This window comes from Antennarius striatus, chromosome 20 (genome assembly GCF_040054535.1).
Source record: "Antennarius striatus isolate MH-2024 chromosome 20, ASM4005453v1, whole genome shotgun sequence".
In the NCBI taxonomy this organism is placed as follows: domain Eukaryota; kingdom Metazoa; phylum Chordata; class Actinopteri; order Lophiiformes; family Antennariidae; genus Antennarius; species Antennarius striatus.
Genome location: NC_090795.1, coordinates 7,653,063 through 7,677,078, shown reverse-complemented (window position 1 = coordinate 7,677,078; position 24,016 = coordinate 7,653,063). Strand labels below are relative to the sequence as shown.

At 42.5% G+C, this 24,016-nt stretch overlaps 2 protein-coding genes across 7 annotated transcripts in view; one reads left to right on the top strand and one right to left on the bottom strand.

Moving 5' to 3' along the window:
* Nucleotides 1-4,374, top strand: part of slco5a1 (solute carrier organic anion transporter family member 5A1) — a 32,279-nt gene extending 27,905 nt beyond the window's left edge. The window contains exon 10 of one of the 2 annotated variants that reach the window (XM_068343662.1): nucleotides 1,168-4,374. In XM_068343662.1, the coding sequence (XP_068199763.1) occupies nucleotides 1,168-1,625 (458 nt within the window). In that variant the 3' untranslated portion in view covers nucleotides 1,626-4,374. The remainder of the gene's footprint in view (nucleotides 1-1,167) is intronic. The other variant, XM_068343663.1, reaches the window with a different exon arrangement.
* Nucleotides 4,375-4,515: 141 nt separating this feature from the next.
* Nucleotides 4,516-24,016, bottom strand: part of sulf1 (sulfatase 1) — a 36,286-nt gene continuing 16,785 nt past the window's right edge. For 2 of the 5 annotated variants that reach the window (XM_068343657.1, XM_068343658.1), the window contains exons 5-21: nucleotides 20,663-20,832; nucleotides 17,891-18,041; nucleotides 17,624-17,799; nucleotides 17,315-17,443; nucleotides 16,736-16,792; nucleotides 14,433-14,559; nucleotides 12,392-12,599; nucleotides 11,645-11,891; nucleotides 11,472-11,568; nucleotides 11,293-11,387; nucleotides 11,048-11,119; nucleotides 10,177-10,349; nucleotides 9,958-10,100; nucleotides 9,738-9,861; nucleotides 8,339-8,372; nucleotides 7,238-7,288; nucleotides 6,326-6,510 (exon numbers count right to left, since the gene is read on the bottom strand). In XM_068343657.1, the coding sequence (XP_068199758.1) occupies nucleotides 6,477-6,510; nucleotides 7,238-7,288; nucleotides 8,339-8,372; nucleotides 9,738-9,861; nucleotides 9,958-10,100; nucleotides 10,177-10,349; nucleotides 11,048-11,119; nucleotides 11,293-11,387; nucleotides 11,472-11,568; nucleotides 11,645-11,891; nucleotides 12,392-12,599; nucleotides 14,433-14,559; nucleotides 16,736-16,792; nucleotides 17,315-17,443; nucleotides 17,624-17,799; nucleotides 17,891-18,041; nucleotides 20,663-20,832 (2,088 nt within the window). In that variant the 3' untranslated portion in view covers nucleotides 6,326-6,476. Of the gene's footprint in view, nucleotides 6,511-7,237; nucleotides 7,289-8,338; nucleotides 8,373-9,737; nucleotides 9,862-9,957; nucleotides 10,101-10,176; nucleotides 10,350-11,047; nucleotides 11,120-11,292; nucleotides 11,388-11,471; nucleotides 11,569-11,644; nucleotides 11,892-12,391; nucleotides 12,600-14,432; nucleotides 14,560-16,735; nucleotides 16,793-17,314; nucleotides 17,444-17,623; nucleotides 17,800-17,890; nucleotides 18,042-20,662; nucleotides 20,833-24,016 lie in introns of all 5 variants that reach the window. The other 3 variants (XM_068343660.1, XM_068343659.1, XM_068343661.1) reach the window with 3 other exon arrangements.

Below are 24,016 nucleotides of genomic sequence, written 5' to 3'. Positions count from 1 at the left end.
AACTGTTTGTTCAGAGAATCTTATTAAAACACCAGCATGTCCTGTCTTTTCTTTCTGTTTTCTTCATAAACAGTAGATGTTAAAGGTTAAAGAGTTTCAGGATTTCTCACCAAGCGTACAGCCAGTTTCTCATGATGCTTTTTTATCACTGAAGGCTGTCCTGCTGGGCTGCATTCTATTTTTCTAAGGTTTTGTTTTCTCCAGCTCGAATTCTTCCTTCCCGTCCTCACTAACCTCATGCAATCTTAAAGAGAGCAGGGATGCAGCACTTTAGTGGACCTCTGTGAACTCCAGTGTTGATAAGTGTAGAAGAGCCCCTGGGGTTACTAAGCGCTACCATTACATGCCTCTGACCTGCCTGTTATGGCTGCATGAACAAAAGCTGTCACATCTTTTAAACCAGCTTAATATGTGTAGCTACACAGTGGAGGCTAAAATTGGCTAATTACAAAATCTGATGCAATCCTATACAACAACAGTGCAATCATTTCAAATTTATAGACCTGCTAATGCTGCAGTTTTGTAATCAGTGAGTTGCTGATTCAACACAAAAATTATTTCATTTTCAAGGATTTAGTCTGTGGTGGTAATGAATCAGATTATCAAATGATTTTGGAAAGTATTTTGTAAAATTTAGTCCCTGACAAAGACACATACATGAAATGGTACCACCAAGTGGTAGAATGATGACACTACAATATAACGAAGCTGGAGTCTGGTGCTCCATTCTAGGTTTCAAGTGCTTGTATTGTATGAATCAGAACTGGTTAAAAAATCTACAAACAGGACCCAGAACTTTGTAGATACAAAGCTTTAAAAAGGCAAAGGTGTCAGAATTTTCAGAAATTAATAGAAACGGTGTTTTCCAAAAATGTCTCTTTTTCTACATGTACAGTATTGTGATACAACAGCAACACGTCTCTCAAATATTCACCTGCTTCATTATTTTTAAAGGTGTCTGTCTTTATGGTTTAGTATTTATTATAAATAATCCACAAATCAACAAAGAAAATTATATGCTAAGATATCTTATTCATTAAAAGAACCATTGACGTGCTTTCGATGGTTTGTATCATACTCAGATGGGCTAAACTTCAGTACGTGTTTTGGAAATGGACTCAAGATATGTTCCATGTTATTGACCTCAACATGTCTCTACTCCCTCAGCCTACATCCCCACACCCATCTACTTTGGTGCTGTGATCGACACCACCTGTATGCTGTGGCAGCAGGATTGCGGTGTGCACGGCTCCTGCTGGGAGTACGACGTCACATCCTTTCGCTTCGTCTACTTCGGTCTGGCCGCCAGTCTCAAATTTGTTGGCTTCATCTTCATCTTTCTCACCTGGTACTCAATCAAGCACAAGGAGGAGCGAGCCGAGCGCTGGCGCCAGCACCTCCCTCCACTGGGCACCGTCAGTGAGCTCATCTGCCACGCAGGAGGGCAGAAAAGCCACGCCCGCACCCGTTCCTGCCCCGTCTTTATTCCCCCTCGAGCTGAGCCGCCTGCTGCGCTGCTGCTCAACCGAGGCCACAGCAGCCTGAGCTGCCCCGGCAATGCCCTCAAAGCAATAACTCCTCCCATCCTGTTACCAAATCACCACAGAGGCTCCGCCCATGTCTGACAGCGCACCAAACCTCCCTCCTAGGGGTTCCTCATGACACGTGCCTTCCTGTTTCTGCACCATACGGCGTCTGATTTACACCAATCGGACAGGCAGGGCTCCACAACTGCTACAGGAGCGAAGGCAGAGACATGGGGGCGCACACACACACACACACACACACACACACACACACACACACACATAAAGGGCTGCTCATGGTCGTTCATAATAACGGGGGACTTGACAGATGCTCTTTTATTCTGAACACATCAACTGCAGCCACACACAGTACCCACACAGAAGGTCAGAGCTCAACGTCAAGGGTCAGATGATATAAATGCATCAGATGGTGCTACTGTCAGAGCGGGAAATTCAAATCTGGGTGAGACAGATGAGTCCTCATCAACACAGCACAAAAAGCACAAATAACAAACCTGTACTATGCAAGATCCTGTGTACAGCTCCTTCTGGAACCTACATCTGTACCTCTTACTGTCTCCCTGCTCAGTTCTTACACACAAGCATGTTGTCGGCTCACTCATAATGCCATTATTCCTGTGAACATTTCGGAATCATGTCTTGTATTTGAGCCATTCCATCGTGTCGTCTGGGCGTTATTTACATCTTCAGAAATGACAGAAGTTGAATTCTTTTTAATCCTCCCAACCTTTTTTTCATAACAGTGCCTCTCAGGCTGTCCTGGCCAGTCCAGAGTTTAAAGCTAGCTAACAGGGTAACTGCTAGCAGCTGGAAAAGCCACGTCCATTTGCTGTCATCTCAGTCGGGTGATGATATTCTGATTATTTAACCTCAGCTTTTGTGTTTGGAAGCAGTAACCACCAAACTTATGTCACAGAGCCCAGTGAAGTTTCTCCTCTTGGCACGGTAACTACTGTATGTAGCCTATCGCTGACGAGCACCAATGGTACAGTGATGGAATCACTTCTAATCTCAGCGAGCAAGAAATCTATACGTCAGGAATCATCCCACTACTTTATCTTTACAGTTTGTAATAATCAGCCTAAGGGCAATCAAGAGGAAGAGTAAGAAAGTTATCTAATCTCTGACTGTGTGCAGAAACTACTGTGTCCAAACAATGTGATTGTACTTGAAAGTGTAACTGGAGATTCAAGTCAGTGTGGGAAGACTGCTGTTTTCTTAACCATTTTGCCTCACTTTCAAACCTCCTCAACTTAAAATGATTTGTATCAGTAACAACAATCAGCAACAAATGAAAGGCTGCATTATTTTGGCTTTGCATTGTAATGTTTCTCCCTTTCTAATAACGGTCATCAGATGTACATAATAGTTATCTAGTACTCTAGGCTTCTAAAGAAAAGTAGTGCGTCAAGCATGTATAACGGTGAACCCCCATCCATCAGAGCAATCAGTGGTCAGTTCGTGGGGGCCCTCTGGTGGCCGTAGAGGTGATTGCGTGAATGTAGCTGTTTGTCAGACCAACTGAACTGACATTCATGGTTAAAGGAATAAAGATGAACTTTAATCACTGCACTGAATTTAACTTGTATCCCAACATGAACAAAAAATGACTTGCTATCGTTTTATGCTTGCAGGAAATTAAAGTAATGATAACTTAATTTTATCTGCTAGTTGGTAAAAATCCTCAACATTGTTTTTGGCACATGCACAGGGATTATTCAAAGTGTTTGCGTGAGCCTAAAGTACTGTAATAGAAACATCTTATTCTCATCTTGGGCTCGTGTTATTCTCATGGATTTACCTTAGTAAACAGGACAGGTGGTTTTTGAAGAGAACTAAAGGAAGTGGTGATAAGGCCGCCTTCCTGTTTTATTGTTTGACAGTAAATCAATGAGTCACAGAAAAAAAATGTGTGGCACATTTTTGAGAACCACATTTTTTCCTGGTGTGAGGGAAGATTGAGGATAAAAGTCTAATAACAGTTACAGTATTTTCTATTTGGACCAGAGTGACTTCCTCTTTAGCTTTTAAATGTTCGGGGGAAACAATGGAAGCTGTGAATACATTTTAAAAGTTAACATGACCAAGATTAATGGTGAAGATGATCAAGTGTTAACAACAGTGAATAATTTCACAATTAAGTGACATAGTACCTCAAATTTCATATTCATATGTAATCATTGTGTAAATATTGACTAAGCAAATGAAGCATATTATTGAGCTCAAACATAGTTAGAACATATTTATGAACTAATCCTCAACACGGTAGTTAAAAAGAAAAAAAAATTGAAGGTAAAAAAAAGGTGGATTTGTTTCGATGTGCCTGATCAGTATTAGTCACATGGAAGGGGTTGGGTTCTCTTTGTCATTTGGGGCGGGTGTCATTGTTGTTGCAAAGACTTTTTGTTCTTTGAAGAAGACAACACAATTTAGTTATTAAAAATACTGTAACGAGAAGCAAAATGGCCCTTCCCATTTGTAATGATTCTCTAGCCCTCCTCTAGCCGATACCAATGAAAAATAATTAATTGGGTCCTCTGCTAATTTGATTAGACAGCCAATTTTTGTTCTGATGAAATACAAAAGTATAAATAAGTAAATTTGGAGGAAGGGTAGAGGAGGATCGGCATTTCTGTCAATAGCCATCATAAGACACAGTAAATGCAAGCGTTTACTGCACTGTCCTATAGGCTCCATGTAGGTCTGCTTTAACTCATTGGACTTAAATCAGTCTTTAAACTGAATTTCCCGAACAGAAGTTGTATTCTGAAAGTCGAACGCTTGTTGCTTTTGTTCCCTCAGGAGCAGAAACCTAATTGATGTTTGTGAACGCTTGGTTTACAAATGCTTTGAATACTTGATATTTGTCATTAAAAAAAAAAAAGAAAAAACCAACTTGGCTTGTTCGAATTGTTTTGTACGTATAAACGCATGTGGAAGGATGACAGAAGGATCCAAAACATCTAAAGAAGGTTGAAAGAATTTATTTCTTTTGTTCCATGGCTTTTCTTAAACCAGACTTGATGCAACACACACATAGACACACACGCGCACACACACAAACTGCCAGGAAAGAATAAGGACATCAGGTTTTCAAACATCCCAGTCGCTCTTTGGAAACACCAACAGCAAAGATGAACTATTGGCAGCAAGGTTAAACATTCTACCCTCAATAGCCCTAGAATATTAAGCTTCATAGTAAAGTTATAAATCTACCATCACACAAGCGGTTCTAGGAGACCAGACAGTCACATTTGAAATGAATTGGTCATGTGCAACACAATATTCTGGATTATCGAAGCACTACAGCATCACATGATCATCATGTGGTGATTGTGTGAGCGCTGGCTTGAGGCGGTGCAACTGACGAACGGAGAATATCAGATGTGTAACTTGAATCTTTCTGCGATTGTCTGAACTGTCAAACACTGAAACGGACATGACTAGGAGTCTAAAAAAACCCAAACTACTTGTTTAAACCTTCAGAAGTGACAATCCAGGTGTTTTATCTAAAGGTGAGTCTGTAGAAGAAAATTTGGTAGAATCTGATTTACCAAAGGGACACATTTCACATATGCAAGCATGGAGGGTTATGGTCATCATATGGAGCATTTCAAAAGTGCATTTGGGGTCAAATGTGGCTCTGACTAAAGTAAAAAGGTCCTGTTCGCAGATTCATACCCACAGCTGTCTAATGATAACTATTCATCGAGATGTTTTATCACCACTCGTTCTGTATTTTAAAAAAACAACACTACAAACATCGATGGGGTTATCCATACGGAATTACTTTTCCATCCCAACACTTTAGTTTAGCTGCATTAAGGCTTTTTCTTTTCTAAATATATATTTGAAAAAAAAAAAAACACTGTTTACTAATAAATGTAGGCACCTGTAAAAAAATAAACAATAACTTTAATATTCATTATACAGCTCTGACTGACTGAGGCGGTTTCACTTGCTTTTTGGCAAGCTCATCTCCCAATCACTGTGCGTCTCTGTCATCCAGCAGCTCCTGGGCTGGCTGGTCTGCATGTGCTTCTGTCTCAGAGGGTCTGGTTGGAGGGTTGAGACAGAGAGCCGCTGCCCTCATAGTCCAAGGTGATCAGCAGCGCCGACAGAGGCAGCACCTGTAGTACCAACCCGACACTCTCCGGGCTGCTAGTCTGTGTGCTTGGGGGGCTCCTGGTGGCGCTGGCCTGCACCTTGGGCCTTGGTGTCTTCGGGGACAAAGGGAGGTATCCTTGGGCCTGGAAGATGTCCTCCTCTTCTTCATGGTTCAGGCCCTCAGAGGGGCCTGTGTCCTCTACTTGGCCGAAGCCAGACTCCAGGTGGGCCTGCAGGCTGTTGTGAGTACGCAGCAGGTTGTCGTGTCGAGTCTCCAGCTCCGTCAGCCCGTTTCCACTGAACGTCTCTCCTTCTATCTCCTCCAGCTGCACCCACGCATCACTCTGTAGAACAAAGCTGTCTCCTCTCGGACCTGACGGTGATTTTGACACCTCGGGTCTGTCAGTAAGCCTCCCGGGGAGGTCGTTAACAAAAGATTCCAGTTTTCTTTCCAATGCGGACCTGGATATGGGTAGTGCTGGTGGCGTTAGGGTGGGGGCGGGGGTGGTGAGGCGAGGTTCTGTGGCCAAGCCCGGCCAGACATCACCAGCTTTGGCCAACTCCTCTCCGCTGCCCTCTCCAACGCCTCCACCCCCGGCCCCGGAGCCCAGCTCTGGCAGGGTGGAGTCGTCAAACTCATGGGTTCGGTTGGATTTAAAAATGTGTCGCAGTGCAAATATATTATCTACATCCTTCTGGAAGTTGGCCCAGTTGTCCGGGCTGGGGCTGTATTCAGGCCTACATTCATAAAGGCTTTCGTTTATGCTATACAGATCCTCCAGTCCCTGCCAGTTCACCTCCTCGTCTGTCAAGTTGGGTAGTTTAACCCTTTCGTCCGTCCCACATGGGCTGTGTGCTGCCAAAGACAAAGAGACAGGAGAAGGTAAACATGTGGAGGAGAAAGAGCAGTGAGCTCTTGTCCAGTTTACTTATACCATGCAGTGATGCCCAGCTTCTGGCTCTCACTAAAGCAACCAGCTCCATGGGGTTAGAGGCCCCAAGCAACACACACACAGACAAATTCACACAAACACTTCAAAAGCTGCATTAGATAAACTAGATAAACACAGCACCCACGCTAAGCTCAAGCCACGGGTAGTGCAAACACATGCCGCCTTAGATATTCACATTAAAAAGACTGAAAAAGAAAAATATGTAATGATCCATTGTAATAGACTAACATAGGGAGCTACACAAGAACATTGTAAGGGTGGAGTTAATGATATGCCTGGATTGGGTTGAATGCAAATCAGGCAACCTGGAATCAAAGAACGAACCAGCAGAGGAAATAAAAGGTGATTGCTAAGGAAAAGATACGTATAAGAGAATGAGCTATATGCTACATGATACTGTATATCCCCAGGACCCCCCTAGAAAGATGAAAGAATTCAAAATGCAATAAAAAAATATAGGGGAAGGAGTGGGGGAGAATGAAAGAAAATTGCAGCAAAAAAGCTAAATCAGAGTTGGACTGAAAGTAAAAACTGTAGGATTAGAAGTACAGTGCCATTTTTGGTCAGCTCTCCTTGGTGAGATCATCTTTCTTATAACTACAACAAAGTGGTTTGGACTCAGGGACTCACAGGAAGGAGAGGCTTGGTCTCCTCTTTGACCACTTTCGATGTTGCTGTTTCCTGGTAAGCAGGTGCCAAAACACAGGTCAAAAGGGCAGAGGTGAGTGGAAGGACAGAGAGGTCACAGCAACTCAAGTGTCCATTCTACCACAAGCTAATGGCCATGAGAGAAGGATGTCTGGATGTTGTATACCACACTAATGGGATGATGCTGTTTGTGGGTATGGCTAACATGGTATGGGGGTGGTGGTGGTGGGGGTGATACAAATGAAACAGTTCAACATTTTGGTAATGAAGCGTTTGAGAGCGAGATGGCAAAACTGACAAGAATATTGTATTTCTACTGTAGGAATGTGAAGCTACATTAAGCATACCTTTGCAAGAACCTTAAAGAAGCAATGAAAAGCTACATTAAATACTCACATTTTTGGATTCACACTTAATTTTCAAACTTAAAAAACATGAAGTTTTATAAAAATCAATTCTCCTTTGAGTTTCTGCACAGCAAAAAAAAAAAAAAAAATCCACTCTCAATGCAGCCAGATGAAGCTAACCAGTACAGCCTAATTTTATCTCAGCATGCAATTTTCTCATTTGACTCTTAGCAATGAGAATGCGCTCATTTCCCAAAATGTCATACTCTTCCTGTATGCTTTCATGTCAGATGTATGAGGGATGATTGTATGAAATCATGCATCGTCATTCACGTGCACTCGGTGGGTGGATGGGTCTCAACTGGCAGCATATATTTAGGATCATGCTATCATAAGAACAGGTAAACTCAACTTTGAGGCTATATTTGAGCTACTGCTATAAATCTTGCACTCTCAAGCAAATGTATGAATGTATATGTTTGAATAGCTGCATACTGACATCATACAGCAGATACAAATGAAGACAGGTGGTGTGCAAAGAGGTGACAACATATCAAGCTGCTTCAACAAGGGAAAAAAAAAAATCTGTTACAAATTATTAGCTTGTCCCAAGCATGCAGCCACAGATTAAGCGCCAGCACTCCATGGATGGATGTATTAGTGGGAATGAGACAATTCGGCTCATGCAGGTGTTAAAGAAAAAGCCACTGAAGAGAAACAAAAAATTGATGGATACCTGTGTGGCTCATAGCTTCCTCCATCTTTACCTCCTGATCAGAAAAATAAAAGCAATTGATTGTTAATGTTTTGATTCAAGGATATATAGGAGGGAGAGATAAATGGAACATTCACTCTGGAGATTTCGTCATGCACAGCTGCTACACCCTATGGAGAAATATAGTTATTGGGCAATCAGAATGAGGAGAGAAGGTTTTGGATTGGAAAACAAGAAGGAAAAGTGCACGAGTTCTTGTGATCAGGCTGGGCGGAGGAGATGTGCATCGATCAGAACGGAGTGGTTTTTGTGAGACGCAACATTCAACAGGGATTCCCCTGAACATAACAGGTCATCTACTGAGAGGGTAACGATAGTCCAGGAATAGATGCAAGTAGCTGCTAGATCCATTAATGCGGAGCAGTTAAATTTTTAATGATCTATTCCTCCAACAAAAACATCACTTGATGTAACCACAATGGTGATTTTCATTGGTTCATAGCGTTGGCATGGTACCCAAGCAGGAGAGCCAGTACGAGTAATAGATGTTGGGCCGCTTTGTGACATGTGTTGGCATGGATCTCACAAGTCCAGCATGCCAACACTGTCAGAGCAGCTCGGCTGCCCCAGAACTCCACTCCCCAGCTGGTAATTATAGAAATTATGTTTTTATCCTCAGGACATAAACAAGGCGGCCAGTTCATGCCACACACATATTAATAATTAACCACCTTCATCACTGGATATCTACTCTGTAAGTATGCTTGAATCATTTGGTGGTACTTAAAACCATAATGTGACTGATTATCGCAGTGATGCATGAAAAGCTCAAATAAAATCACTACCTCTGTTGCCATGAGAGCAGCATCCTCCAAACAACATGTCTAACGCCTGGTGAGTCATATCGAGGGTGATCGCCAGGGTGAACAATTTACCGAATTCTTTATGGTAAATGTTAAAGTTTAAACGACTGTAACTCAGTCTATGTATATAAACAGGGAAAACACGCCAGCAGAGAGGAAGATTCTGGCCTAAGGAAGAGAAGTCAGAATACAATGTATGTATCACTATGATGAAAACATCAGCACACATCAACAAGACAGCACTTGTAATTATTCCTTGCCCTCCACCTGAAACATGTGTGGATCACTCCCAAACGCATGCGGCATGCAGATGTATGCAAACACAAAAACACCACTGAGACCGAAACAGATTTAAAACACAACAGGAGAAAACACTGACATGTAGCCACACAGTCATTAGTGTCCTTTGACTACAACTCATTCACATTCAGTCATATGTTCCCAACATTATAAACCTTCTGTGTTTGAATTCTGTTTCAGTCATTGTTACATCTACCCCTAAACCCAAGGTGACATTCCATATGTTCACCTAAGGAACAATAAATGAGCATTTTTACCTGCATCTGATCCTTTTGGGCGAGGGTTGCACTGCTTGTAACCTTGACAACTCCTCATCTCCATCAGCTGGGCGTGGAGAACGTTCAGTACCTCCCTATCGACTGCATACACCGCATTTGTGAGCTGCCACAGCAAAAATACAACGAAATGAATGAAATCGGTTCTAGAAGTACAGGCAGGAGGTTCATCTCAAATGGCTTGAGACAGATTTTCACCTACCTGGTAGGGGTCATTGTTAAGATCAAAATACTCAAGGAAACCAGTGGAAAACTCGCAGAACAGAGTGTTGTGGGTCTCATTGATGGTTCTCAGGCACCAGTAAGTGTTGTTGTTGGAGCTGGTACAGGCACAGAATCCACCCACTGGACAATGATTGACATTTGTTGAAGTCAGTTAACAATGAGATTATAAAAAAGAGCATGAAGTCGATGTACATACACGACCAGAGGGGAGCAGTCTGCCAGTGGTCATTGTTATGTGTGAAGCAGGTGAGGCCTGGCAGGCTGCAGTCGTCTCCCTTCCTCTGGCGCTTCTTCTCCTTCCTCTCCTTCTTCCTCCTCCGGATCTCATTGTACAGTTGGGACCTCCCGTCTATGTCGTGCACGGCCACCCTGTCGAACAGAACCGCGAGAGAATCACGAAACTGCGCAATTCTAAAGATGACATCAGCCCCTACTCTGGCTAATTCCAGTAACCACAGTAGTGGAAGATCCGGAGGGAAATTCCAGGAAGCCGATGCCAGGACAATGACAGTCTGTTTACTTTCATGTTTAAGCTCTTGCTACGTCCAATTTTCTCAGGAATGCCATTCTAGCCACTGTCCTTTGCTTCCTTCCTGCATGAGCAGAACGGGCATTGCAAAAAACAGCTGCTTTGTATTGGCAAAATCTGTTCCCAATGTTTCCCAGAGCAAGCTGATCACTGTGTTTGAGGGACTGACTGATCTTACCCTCTCTGTTGAGTCATAGCAGCTTTCCATGTGACTCAATCATTTCCAGTCTCACACACACATACATTCACACAAATTAGTTCTGTATCAATCCTTAATTGTAGTTTATGATCAATCCAGAAATCAAACACTGAAAGAAAGGCTCTGTACATAAACACACAACACACACATGCTGAACTGGTCATCTGAAGTCATCTAAATAAAGGTGAGTTGTATGTTCAAACCTGACATGCAGTGACCATGCATATGTACAGTCAAACAACAGTTATTGCACACAATGTAAGGGTCAGTGTTGAGGTATTATTTATTAAAGAAAGGGGCGACACTAATAGTCAAACTCATAATTGAAGGCAAACTCACTTAAATGGATGGAGTTGATCTTTCCTGTTCTTCAATCTCTCTGCCTTGTTTCTGTCTCCTTTGCTATAATAGCTGGTTTTATAGACAAAGAAACAGACTAAGGACCAAACAGAAAAATGTTTTTTTTTGTTCTTTTTTTTCTTTATCTTTTTAACATTTGGACTCCAGTAGACCCTAAACACGTTATAAGGTTAGGGTTAAAAAAGAGAGAAAAATAATTTGGGAATGATATTCTAAAGACCAACCTTCTGTCTCCACAGTCGCACTCGTCTGGTCGTGTCCTCTTCAGATGGCCTCTTACTTCCCTGAGGTTTTTGATTTTGTCTTGAAGGGCTTCAATCTGGTATTAAATGAGTATGAAATAATCAGTTACGGCCACTGAACTAAATTAATAGCCTAGAAAGTGTGTGTTTGAATCAGTCACCTCCTGGTCCACGTAGCTCTTATGATCTTTCCAGGCTCTGGAGGACTGGTAGATTTCTCTTTCGCAATGGACGCTATCGTTCATCAAGATAAAGCACCTGAAACAGAACATAAGCACCTGTTTTAACATACATAGACTCTATCGAAGTGATAACTGAAAAGCTGCCTTCTTACTTGTGTGTGACCTTCACAGAGTTTGGGTATCCCACAGCATTTGTGTCATCTGCCAGCATTTCCTCTGAACCATCATCTGAGCTCAGGTCAAACTCCGGATTGTCTGAGCTGTAGTGACGTTTTGAAATGAAGCGGCGACGGACTGCCGACTGATCGTCCGCTTGAAGGTCGATGTCGTAAATCTGACCTTCAAATTCCACAGACAGAGACCTGGTTGGTCGAGTGTGGACAAAACGTGGCCGATAACCTGTCAAAATAAGAGTAAAGTTTAGCACCAGAGTCCTTTTGAAATCAATCAAACGCTGAGTAAAAATCACTTTGAATCCATTTTCTGTGTAAATGTTTAAGGGTCAACAGAGGTCTTACTTCAGCTGCATGTTTTCTAAGTAACACTAGAGGGCATCAAACTATACAAAACCACACAAACATACACACAGAACAAAAACCAAGACTTGTTGCAGGATGTTTGTCTTCTCCAAACCTTTGTCTTCCTTTACAACATAAATAATCCATTACAGGAAATCATGTTTTTAGTCTTTGCAGATATATTTTTCTGTAGCTGGTTTGTGAGACGCAGACATCACTACAATGTTGTGAGTTAAAATAACAAGAAGGATGGTAACTGTAGTGGTCTGCTTCTGAAAATTAATTACAATAATCCTGAACACATGTACCTCAAACGCTCCACTTCACATTCTTAAACATTATTAGACGGTATAACAGTAAGTTAGTGTGTACAGGACTCACGCTGGCCAGATGAGAACTGTCGGTGGGAGCGTCGGTCAGACTTGGAGGGTTTAAAGACGGGGTCCCCGCAGTCACATCCCCTCTCCTTGTTGTCGTAACTGCTACGAGGCTTCAGGCTACGGGCCCTCTTCCTGGAGCCTTCTTTCAAACCACCTTTACACTTCTGAATCCTCCATTTCCCCGTGATCTCCTCCACACAATGCCATTTCTATCAACAGAGAAATGATATTCCTTACGTCTCCTACTTACAAATAGGAGTCTACATTTACAGAAAGTAGCAACACAAAAAAATCATCTTTATTTACAAATGCGCTCATGTTATTTCAGCAATAAACAGATTTCCTGGTGTAGCTAATAGGTGTTGGAGATCCCGACAATCGTTAAATTTGAGAATAACATGCATATGATATACAACTGGACAAATCTCAGCCTGTGGGAAAGTGCAGCATGCCAAAAGCGGTTGGAAAGATAAACCAAAAAGACCACATGAGGTGCATAGGGATCGTCTGCTGTCGAAAGTGGAAACCCCTATCACAGTCACGCTGGGCACGTCTGAGCCGAGGGCGTCACCAGAGTGACTTTGTAATTGCATGAGCCTGCATCCTCTGTGCCCTCTTTCAAAAATGTATTCCTACAAGAAAAAAGACATCTTGAAGCTTATTTATGTGAGTGGTGTCATCAGTTAGGCCGTGCAAATGGGAAAGATGCATCTGCAGAGCACAATACAGGACATCAGTGGTGAGTGTGGGAATGAGGGTCCAAACAAAGGGCCATATGTCGGATCAGGTTACTTTTGGAAGTCTCATATAGTGACGAAGAGCTTACGGCCCAGCAGAGCCGTTATATCAGCTCTGGATCAGATGCAAGGGAGAGCAAGAGAGAGAGATGTATTGTCACTTACGGACAAAAATGATCTGTCTTTTTTCACCCTCCTTCCTCAACCCCCAACCCCTCACCCCAATCTCCTCCTGGGAGTGTGTATAAGTCACAAGAGCCCTCCTGCAGCAGCAGCACAGATGGATGACAAAACTGAGAAAGAATCTTGAAAATAAGACCCTCATGCCATCATGTACCACAGAAGATGAAGTAACAGAGGTTTCTCTATGTTTCTGGTTAGAGAAGCCCACAGACAAGCCTGTACCTTTATCATATCTATTCCAAAACACAAAAACACAACTGAGGTTTAGCTCTTCCAGTATCTGGTCTGTCTGAACTATGAACATATCATTGCATTCAAAATGCGATAACATTTAAGGCCTTCAAAAAACAAATTTCTAGGTCATGCACTTGATGTCCACTTTGACGATCCACCAACCTATTTCAGCAGACAGTTTAGTTTGAGTCGGTGAGGTGAGCTGAACCAAACAGAACAAGAACTGTATAAGAGAGGTAAAAATAAAAATGGAGAGGAGAGACAGAACATTCCTTCTGTGTTGAAGAATCAATACCCTGTAGGAAATACTCACCAGGAGGCCACAGACTAGAACAAAGATCTCATCATTTTACGATGTGTACTATAAAGCATGCATGTTCTGCATATCGTTTGTGTACACAAATTTATATCAGCACACAAACATGCTGCACTGTAAGGAAAATTGCTCCGCTGCTGTCTTTAATAATTGACAGCTACATACACACATTAACGTGACCATAAACTGAATCTGGATCGCATTAGTCCAGGCCAGAACCTCTGCCTGTCATTTAATGCTACCTTTAACTTGTAACAATTTGTATTGTTCTGGTCTGTGTGCTCCCAGGCCACATGCTGCAGCATTTTGTGTTAGTGCCAGAGAGTGAATGGGTACAGATGTACCAACAAATACGCACACAAAACAGGGTAAAAAGGGTCCAGCTATGAAACCACAGTTGTGCTATTGACTATTGTGGCTTGTGGCTCTGTGGAGTAGCTGAAGAGCCAGCATGGAGATCACGGCAAGAGTCATTCAGAACTGAAGAACATTTCCATTGTGGATATCAAGGCAACTTACTGTATTTTAGCTCACAAATGTCTGCAGAGTGCACTTGGTTGTGTTTGTCGTACCTGTCCAGGCTGTTCGCAGGGTGTCTGAAATTCGGCCTGCTGGCAAGTTTCTTTGACCTTCTTGTACTTAGGGAGGCTGTTGGTGTGTGGGCTGTTCATGGAGTCTTCTTTCTTTCTCAGGATTTTCCTGCAGAACCAAGAATTAAAGAGGAATTAGTCTTACCAAAGAGTTAATGAAAGATTTGCTGTACCATTAAAGGAGCAGTATGTAGTTTCTGCTACTGTCATGCAAAAAAAAAGACTCAGTTTAGATGGATGGATGGATGGATAGATTAATGGATGGATGAATGGGTGGGTAGGTAAGTACGCAGGTAGGTAGTTAGGTAGGTAGGTAGGTAGGTAGGTAGGCGGGTAGGGAGATAGATACTTTATTAATCCCAAGGGAAATTCTTTTTTTTTTTTAGATAGATTGTTTGGTGTTTAGGGTGGAGTAAGCCAGGATTGTGAAAGTTATTGTCTTCATTGCCTTACAAACCTTGTTGCAAAGTAATTTGTCTTATGTGATTCAGGCAAACATGTTTACTGTTTCAATGACATTCACTTCCTGGTGCTTCTCTTCTACAGGTTTTATAACTGTGCACAACTCATTGAAAGATGTAACAAGGGTCTGGCCATCCATAAACGCTCTCTCTTCCACTCTTCCATCCCAAACTTTCTGCCAGCATGTCCAGATGGATGGCAACAATGCAGCACAAAACAATCTTTCCCCGTGAAAAGTTGTTCAGTTACTCCATTAAATCCTGTTAAGGGTAGGACAGACTAACACACTGGTTTGGCTGCAGCTTGTGGCCTTTGGCCAACGGTGATTAAAGAGCTAACACTTGTTGTGGATGTCACTCCCTGATGGCTGCATTATGTAAATGATTGGATTCACAAATATAGTGAGTACCAGCTGTCAGTTGGCAATTCACAGGCTCAGTGGTGCAGTACTTTAAGGTCATGCGAGGATATTAAATCACAGAGTGAATCAGATGACTGGTGAGAGAACTGTACAAAAAACATTAGCTACTGTGTGTGTCCTGCTGCATCTGGGCTGGGGTAACAGAGTGAAAGGTCCGCAGAGGCTAATCTCAGCATTTAGAGACAAGCATACAAGCAGACAGCCTCTATAAACAGTGTGGATAAACGGAGGAATGGATTAAAAGAGCTAAAGCGCCTGTAGGTCAGGGGTCACAGTCTTTTCATTTCATACAGAGCAGCCCATAGACAGACTGGTTCTTCTGTCACCCATGCATGCTTGTCAGCGGAGGGAGAGAGAGAGTGTTTCCTTTATATCCTTGCATGTATTTCCATGAGTTGGGGGGGGGGTGGGATTGTGAGGCAATTAGAATGAGTAAAAACAGCAGCTGTACAGGGGAACATGTCATAATAGCAGGTCCAGGTCTCAAACAGCAGACTGCTTTTATGCCTGTTCTTCAATTTTCAGGCCTCCATCATTTTAGGCTTTTCTGCACAGCCACTTGTATCCCTCAAAGATGGAGTCATTTATCCAAAAGTTTTCAGATTTCTGTTGGTGCATTATCTCCTGGCATTACTGTAGCTTAACATGTTGGCTGAACAAAAGCCAGCTGTCAGATTGGAGATATTATTTTCTGCAACATTTATCTTGTAGCAGAGGGAAGGCTAAATGGAAGACTGAGAGCATTTGTGAGGGAGCATGTATGGTATGATATCGAGTGAACTACAAAGACAGCAGTCTTGGGGAAACAGTGAAGCATTGGCTATAGCATGGCTGCTGCATTCCTCACTGGTGGAACTGGTGGAATGTCCTGTGAGTGTATAGAGTCATCTAGTCATTCATCAGGTAACATCATCCTGAGCCTGGATAGCCTTTATTTCGTTTTTATTTTTTTCCTGTCTGGTCCTACCTTGTTGCTGAAATGTATCTTCCGTCTGTCTCTGCCTGACCCGATCATGCGCTCAATATATGCAAGGCCTCTCAAAAGACAAAGACTTTGCTTGTTTTACTTGTAAGTGATCAAATGACCTGGTTATGCATGTGTCAGCACCGCTTGCCTGGACTGTCATACTTTGCCAGATGCTTATAGCTTTACCAAAGAGCTTGGAATATTTTGACCTTTTCTACCACCATTTCTTTCCAAGCTCACTGCGGTCAGGAAATGTCAGTCAGATAACAAATAACTGGGAAAACCAGCTGTGTGGCTGGAAGAGGGAATGTGCATTGGGATTTTTACATTACAGGTTAAATGAAATCTTTTGTCAGGTTGGTGCAACACACAGAGCTCTGCAAATGACCCCGATATGCCTGTGTTGGGGAGAGAGAATAAAAAGCTCCAGTTTACCCCCGCTCCACCAAAAATGTGTCCCTCCAGACTTTGGGTTTCCGGTTGGGTTTGAATCTGGGAAAACAAAACACACAAAGATTATGGAATTATATTGGCTATCGGGTTTGCAGCAAGTCAATATGTTCATCATAGGAATCTCAGGACCTTTTGACTTCTACAAAGTGGTATAAGAGTCCCTTGAGAATTAACTATATTATCCTTGCTCTTTTTGTTGGTTTGGATTTATTTTCCAAACTACATTTTAGCACAATTAAGGACAATAACATCATTTTTGGACATTTTTTTTGTGGAATGGGGTTAGAGGGGGCAATAGATAATGCAACGTGCAAACATATTCTACGGGAAACTCCATTAAAATGACCTCAGGGAATCTCAGCCAAAGCCCCACAGCCAAGCAAAATCCAGCAAATTACCCTGAACCCACACTGTACTCGGTTAGAGCGAAAACAATTATTTTGGCGGTGGAAATTTGCATTTATTCAGTAAGAGCAAATAAATAGGTCTGTTGTATGCATCACGCACACTGTGCAATTACTCTAAATAATATCCCTTATGACATGATGGATCTACACATACCTGTTGCCAGTCCTCTCCTGTTCCAGCAGCTTAAGGATGGACTTTCCATCCATGTCTGGAGGAGTGTCCAGCCCAGCAATGTGAAGTATTGTAGGAGCTAGGTCAATGTTCAGCACCAAATGTGGGTTTCTGAGAAGGCACATGCACATTAAGTTCACTTAATCTGAAAGTCAAATGGTACCAGAGAAAGGTTTGGACACAGATGTCCAATTTTCTGAGAAATATTGATTGGTACTACCAGATTCCAGAAGTACAATCAATTCTGACTTTTTACAATGTGAACAAATAGTCATGTTTTCTCAGACTTACACTGCCCCTGGATCTATGTTGGGTCCTCGCAGGAAGAATGGCACCCGAATGTCAAAGTCATAAGGCATCGATTTGCCCTTGACCAATCCAAACTGGCCGATGTGGTAACCGTGATCAGCTGTGTAGATGATGTAAGTGTTGTCAAGCTCTCCAGTTTCCTCCAACATGTCATAAACCTGTTAGGTAAAATAAGTAAAAATGACAAGAAAATACATTTAGTTGTAAATTGGATTAATCATTAGACAGTCCAGTCACAGTTGTGCTTACCTTCTGCACTGAATCATCCACAGACATGAGTGTTTGTAGCCTCTTCCGATGGAGGAAGTTGGTGAACTCCATGTGGATGGGTCTCATTGGGCCTGTGTATTGCATGATCCAGTGTTTGTCCATATTTGGGGCATAGTTGTAGCTCGGGGTGCTAGGAGGGAGAGGATTGATAAAATTTGCATTGATACCAGGTGTGCCTGATAAAGTTGCTTATATGGAATTTACATATGTATTTATTGTCATCTGCGTTGATGTGGGTTATTGGAGCATGTAACAGTTGTGATAGCCAAAAACACTTGTCTGCTACTTTTCACAAACTACTGCTCAGTAACAGGTGCTACGGTTGTCCACTGCGCTTGACAGGCATAAATCGCCGCTTTGTTTGTTGAAGGAAATATCTTAATAGTCAGGAGCCAGCACCTTCACTGTTTTTTTAGACCTCTGTCCAACCTCCCCTCACAGAGACGACAGTCTCTTGCTCCACTGTGCTCTTGGCACAGAGCAGTCATTTGAGGGTTGGCACATGGTTAAGAAAATAATAGGCCCCACAGTCAAGTTTGTAACAACTTCTGGACCAAAAACTCAATAAGTCATGGTCATTTGAAATTGGGGAATTACAGAAGTGGATAAAGAGCAACGGGAGGAGGGAGGGGATGTGCCGCTTCTGGAGTTATAGCTGAGAGGGGCTGTTCACCTGTCTGCAGTATTAGCTGTAAAGTAGAAATGAACTAATATATGAAGATGTGTCTACAAAGTTCCTGCAGTTCAAAGAAAGTAGTAAGAATAATTTCCTCCAGAAGTACAGTATGTACCCAAAGAATTCAAGTATCAATTGAAAAACTAAACAACTAAAAAAAACTGAAATAACAACGACAAAAAAAACCAATTATTCCTAAGCAAATTACTCCCCAAACCAACTATAAAGTAGCAGGTTCTACTAAGAATGAGCAGCCACTGGACAAAATATCAATAAGTGGATACTTAATGAAGACCTGCTATGGGAGCTGCTTTGCTCTGATTGACTGAGCTGCCTTCTGCCCTTGTCTCCTCAGGCTGGCTTTGTGAGAAGACTGAACTCTTCACCTACCTAGCCAGGCAGTCTAATAAGCACCACAAAGGGACCGGTTTCTGGGCAATGGGCCACCAAGGTATGGGGTCCTGGGCACCAGGAAACCAGGAATGCAGAGGTCAGTGGCACGAAGCCAGTCCATAGGAGAGGTCACACCTGCCACCTGTCGCATGTATGTCGTGTTATTGGTATTGCCTCTGGATTACAGCCACCTAGGGCCTGCAGTTCACCCAGAATATCCCCTGACCTTAAAAAAACTTAACATAGACACATCCTACCAGAGGATTACTACATTCCCTAAAGCGACTGTTGAGTGACAGCCATGATAACTACCATTCCCTCAATGCTACATGTCATGGGGAAACCACTGCAGACTCTGTAGTTTTAAGAATCAGTAAGAAACTTCTAAGAGACAGGGTGAAAACACCTCCAGCGAGGAATGTTAATGACATTAACATCAAACCCTCCCTGGCTATTGTTGCTGTCAAAAGTACAGACTCCTATTTGATTTATGAGGCAGCTCCCATTTTCCTGCCACAAAGTCTCTTCCATACTCTAAGCATTACAAAGTGGGGTATGTAACACATGACGGGGCACACCATACCATATTCAGCACTATCAGATGGATGACCTTACAAGAGAATGTGGTATTTAAATTGAATTAACAAAGATCCTTGAATCACATCAAGCACAAAATGGATTGGCTGCAGAATCAAAACAACAGTACCCAGCCCTCAACTACGGTACCTACACATAATCACTGGGACAATCCCTATAGTCAGATATTGGCCCCAGTCCTACCCACTCATCCGAAAGCTTGTACTAAAAATAAATTAATGTCACAAAGGGTGCACCAAAACACACAATGCATTCCTCTCATCTCTAAAGCAGCAGGGAGAACCTACTGATTGAAATGGACAGGATTGGGAAGTCCTTCTGCACATTTCACAGGAAACAAGAGGGGGGGGTAAGGTGAGGGTGTGAGAAAATGAGACAAGGGAGTCACAGGGGGAGAGATAAACAGAGAGAGAAAGACCAGACAGACTGACAGGGCCATAGCTCAAACAGACCAACGGGAATGTTAAGTGGATAGAAAGTGAGAGGAAGGAAGTGGAAAACACTGAAAGGTCTGGGAAAGTGTAAAAGGGCAATATTGAGAGCTACTTAAAATGCAAGTTACCACTCTCATCCTTGGACAAAGTAATAGGCCCTTCTAAGAGATAGTAGGTCATCTTGTCATGGAGTGACCCACTGTATTTCAGTGCTGCCCCAACTAAGTGATGAGTTCTGCAAGGCCAGTTCGGGCTTGGCACGAGTGTGGTGCTCCTAAAAAAAACAACCCCTGATCCCTCGTAATGGTATGTGCCCCTGCTATTCTTGGATGATAAATCATTTTGATTTCATGCTCGCTGAGTGGTCGGCCCTCGTGGCTTCTAAGCAACCTGTCATCGCTGGGAATCGAGGGGCGTATGAGCGCTATAATAATTTAAGGTACGCCAAATCATAAAAAAAAACCCAATTGGATGTTAACAAGTGAAATTCCATATGGCAGCAGATGAAAGATGATAGACCTGTATGTATAATTTCAAAATATAGGTTCTGAGCCTTCGTTTTTATTACTTGAAAGTTTAAGTCTTTTGTAGAACCCTGAAGACTTTATGTATTTGTGCAAGTGTGATAATGTGAGTCAGAGTGTAACTTACATATGTTGTGAAGCATTCGGAAAGAGCTCAGCATACTGCGGAGCCGAGTCCTCCGGGCCATGAGGAGCAGCATGACTGATGACCATCATTACAGGACGGTGAGGGTAAACTCGTTTGGACATGCGGAAGAAGTTGATGCTGTCGTTGGTGATCAGATCGGTGAAATAATCCTGGAAAAATCAGAGCAAATATGATGAATACATGTGGATCTCTAGGGGTCGCAGGGTTGGATTCCCATCAATGAATAAGGGTAAAAGAGCAGGCAGAATGGGGGTAAGTTGCATAACAACACAAGCTTTGATAAAAGTCAGTCCAATCACCATATGACATGTTGGTTTCCCTCGTCCAGTCATTTTCACATAAATGGAGAGGGGCCAGTGTGGATATGAACCGGGGCCATTGAGTACACTGCACTACCAATCTGTCGAGTCAACAGCTGGCAGCTTTGCCTGTATGTGTGTGTGCGTGTGTGTGTGTGTGTGTGTGTGCGTGTGTGCGTGCGTGTGTGACTAAAAGTGGATGCTTGACTCTGTGTATGTGTGTACAGTATACAGTACATGGGCTGTTGCCTCATCAGTGAATCACTGCATTATTGAATGTGACACCACTTGATGGTGAGGAGCCTGGCGCTCTCAAACGGTAAGTGCTTGTGACAGTTCCAACCCTTCTACTCCTCTCGAGGCTATCCATTCCCTTTCTCCTACTTTGCTTGATTTTTTTCTATCCCTCTACTTAAACATGTATTTTCTTTGTTTCTTACGCACTCAACCCAAGAGATAATGTGAATATATAAGATAAGATAAGCCTTTATTGTCCCACAGCGGGGAAATTTGTGCGATCGTGGCAGCGGGGGGGGGGGGTGTCATACATAAATACTTAAGTAATATAGATACATATTAACATATGCAACATATGAGATATAAAATATGCATATTCACATGTATTAAACATATTAACATATATCATATTATCAGAAAATTTACAGATTATATTTACACTGCAAAAAACTATACATTGCAAACTACAGAGCTGCGGATTACGTTGGTCATCCCAATTTTGAGTGTTGTGTTCTCTGACTGGTCCGCTGGGAGGACTGCTGGTTATAAAGTCTGACGGCCTTGGGCAGGAAGGACCTGCGATAGCGTTCCCTCACGTATCTCGGGTGAAGCAACCTATCGCTGAAGGAGCTCTCTAGTGATCTTAATGTGCTCTGCAGAGGGTGGGAGTGGTTCTTCCTCATCGATGACAGCTTGGTTATCATCCTCCTCTCCACCACCACCTCCACTGAGTCCAGGGAGCATCCTCGGACAGAACCCGCCTTCTTAATCAGCCTGTCCAGTCTCTTCCTGTCGGCCTCAGTGATGCTGCTCCCCCAGCAGACCACCCCATGAAAAATAGCTGAGGCTACTACAGTGTCATAGAAAGTCTTTAGGAGTGGCCCCCGCACTACAAAAGACCTCAGCCTCCTGAGCAGATAGAGTATGTATATCAAATAGTCCAATATCCAGTCCATGAGGTGGTGGTCCAAACCGGTGATCTCCATTTTGTCCCTTAATAGTGCCAGTTGTGTAGTATTGAAAGCACTGGAGAAATCAAAAAACATGATCCTCACAGTGCTCCCAGGCCTTTCCAGGTGAGACAGTGCTCGGTGTAGAAGGAAGACACAGTAGACACAATAACCTCATAAAACACAAGCCTGAGAACTGATTGAGAAATAAGCTATATTTAGTGACAACCACATCAAATTGAAAGTCACCCAACATAATGTGATTGGCATGTTCAATTTTATTGGTTTGGGCAAAGATGGAGCAACTGATTTTAAAAGTGTAAATTGATATTTTCTGATTAAGAAAATGTGAATTTGCCCCATCAAACAATTGACAGGCCTTAAATTGTTTATGAAATGTTTCTTTCTGATATGACAGACACCTTTATAGAGGTATGTGAGATCCCACCCTGAGATAAAATCACAGAAGCATTTTCCAAATTTCCCACAGTTAATTCTACCTGGAGTTGTGGCATGGCACTGTCTGGCAACACACCGAAGGGAATACCAGCTTCAGAATGAAAGGGTAAAGGGTGATTTCCCTGCAACGTCAGAAGTGGGTTTGGCTGGTATATCCCGTCTCTATTAATTACGCTTTATAGACAGGTCAGGTTTAATGGCCTGGCTGCACATGCAAGTGGAGGATGGTGATTGCATGCATATGGTTTAGGTTTGCCAAACTTATTTTCTCAGTTACCAGCACTCCAGGATTGAGCCAATACTGCTGAGGGCTCTGGCAGGTCAAAAGGAAGTGGCTGTGTCGTGGGGAATACCTGGTGAACAGCTATAAAATGGTGAGGGGATGTGAAAAGTATCACTAGTTGGAGAACCATTTGGAATACATGAGCTCTAAATCAAAGTTTCATAATACACACTGAACCACAAATGCTTCATATTCTTCTTTATAGTCTTTATTATCCTTCTCTTCAAAATGAGATGTTGACATTTTAAGATTTATTCCAACCTATGTGGTTTAGCTGTTGGTAGAACAGGATGTCATGGCTTTGAAAGTAACATCAGCATATCACATTTGTCTTGTAACGCAGGCTGCTCCGTGTCTCCATGATAATGACTTCTTATATGAAGGAAAAAAGTATGGTCTCATGAATCATGCTCTTAAAATAAATTGAATCAAAAAGTTCCTACAGAAAGGCTGTACCTTCTTAAACTTCATCCAGATGGACATTCAATGGTTCAAAATGGTATCAAATTAAATAAAGCCACTGTGCAAATGCCTGATGTCTAATCACAATAACCTGATGCACCAGCTACACTCTGTGTGGAATAACACAAACTTCTGACCCCGTGTGAATCTGAAGAGAGGAATTGTACTTGTCTCACTGGTAGCAGGTTAATGGCTTTTGGCAGCAAATAGCAAATAGCCTGTCCATTTGGTTTCAAACCACAATCTGCAAACCAAGCACATGTCATGTAAACACCTTGGCCTCAGCTTGTGGGTGACTTTACACCTCAATCCAAGTTGGCAGAAGACTCACTGTCCAAACATTTGTTTGCCCATCTTTTGGGCAGGCCATCTTGAAACTTGACAAGCATCCAAACTGTAAAATTGGATTCTTCATGTACCCCAGACTACACTACCTGGAAAGATATTGGCACAGAGGAGCAAAAACAAACTGACAACTCTTATAAAAACATTTTTGGGAAAGATTGATGACCAATGCCATCCAGAGTCACGAAAAGACAGTGTTACCACAGTGTTCATCAGGATCTAACATTGGTAAAGTGAAAATTCCCCTTTTCTCTTGCTGTATTATAGCTCACAGTCATTCTGCAAAAAGGAAGACATA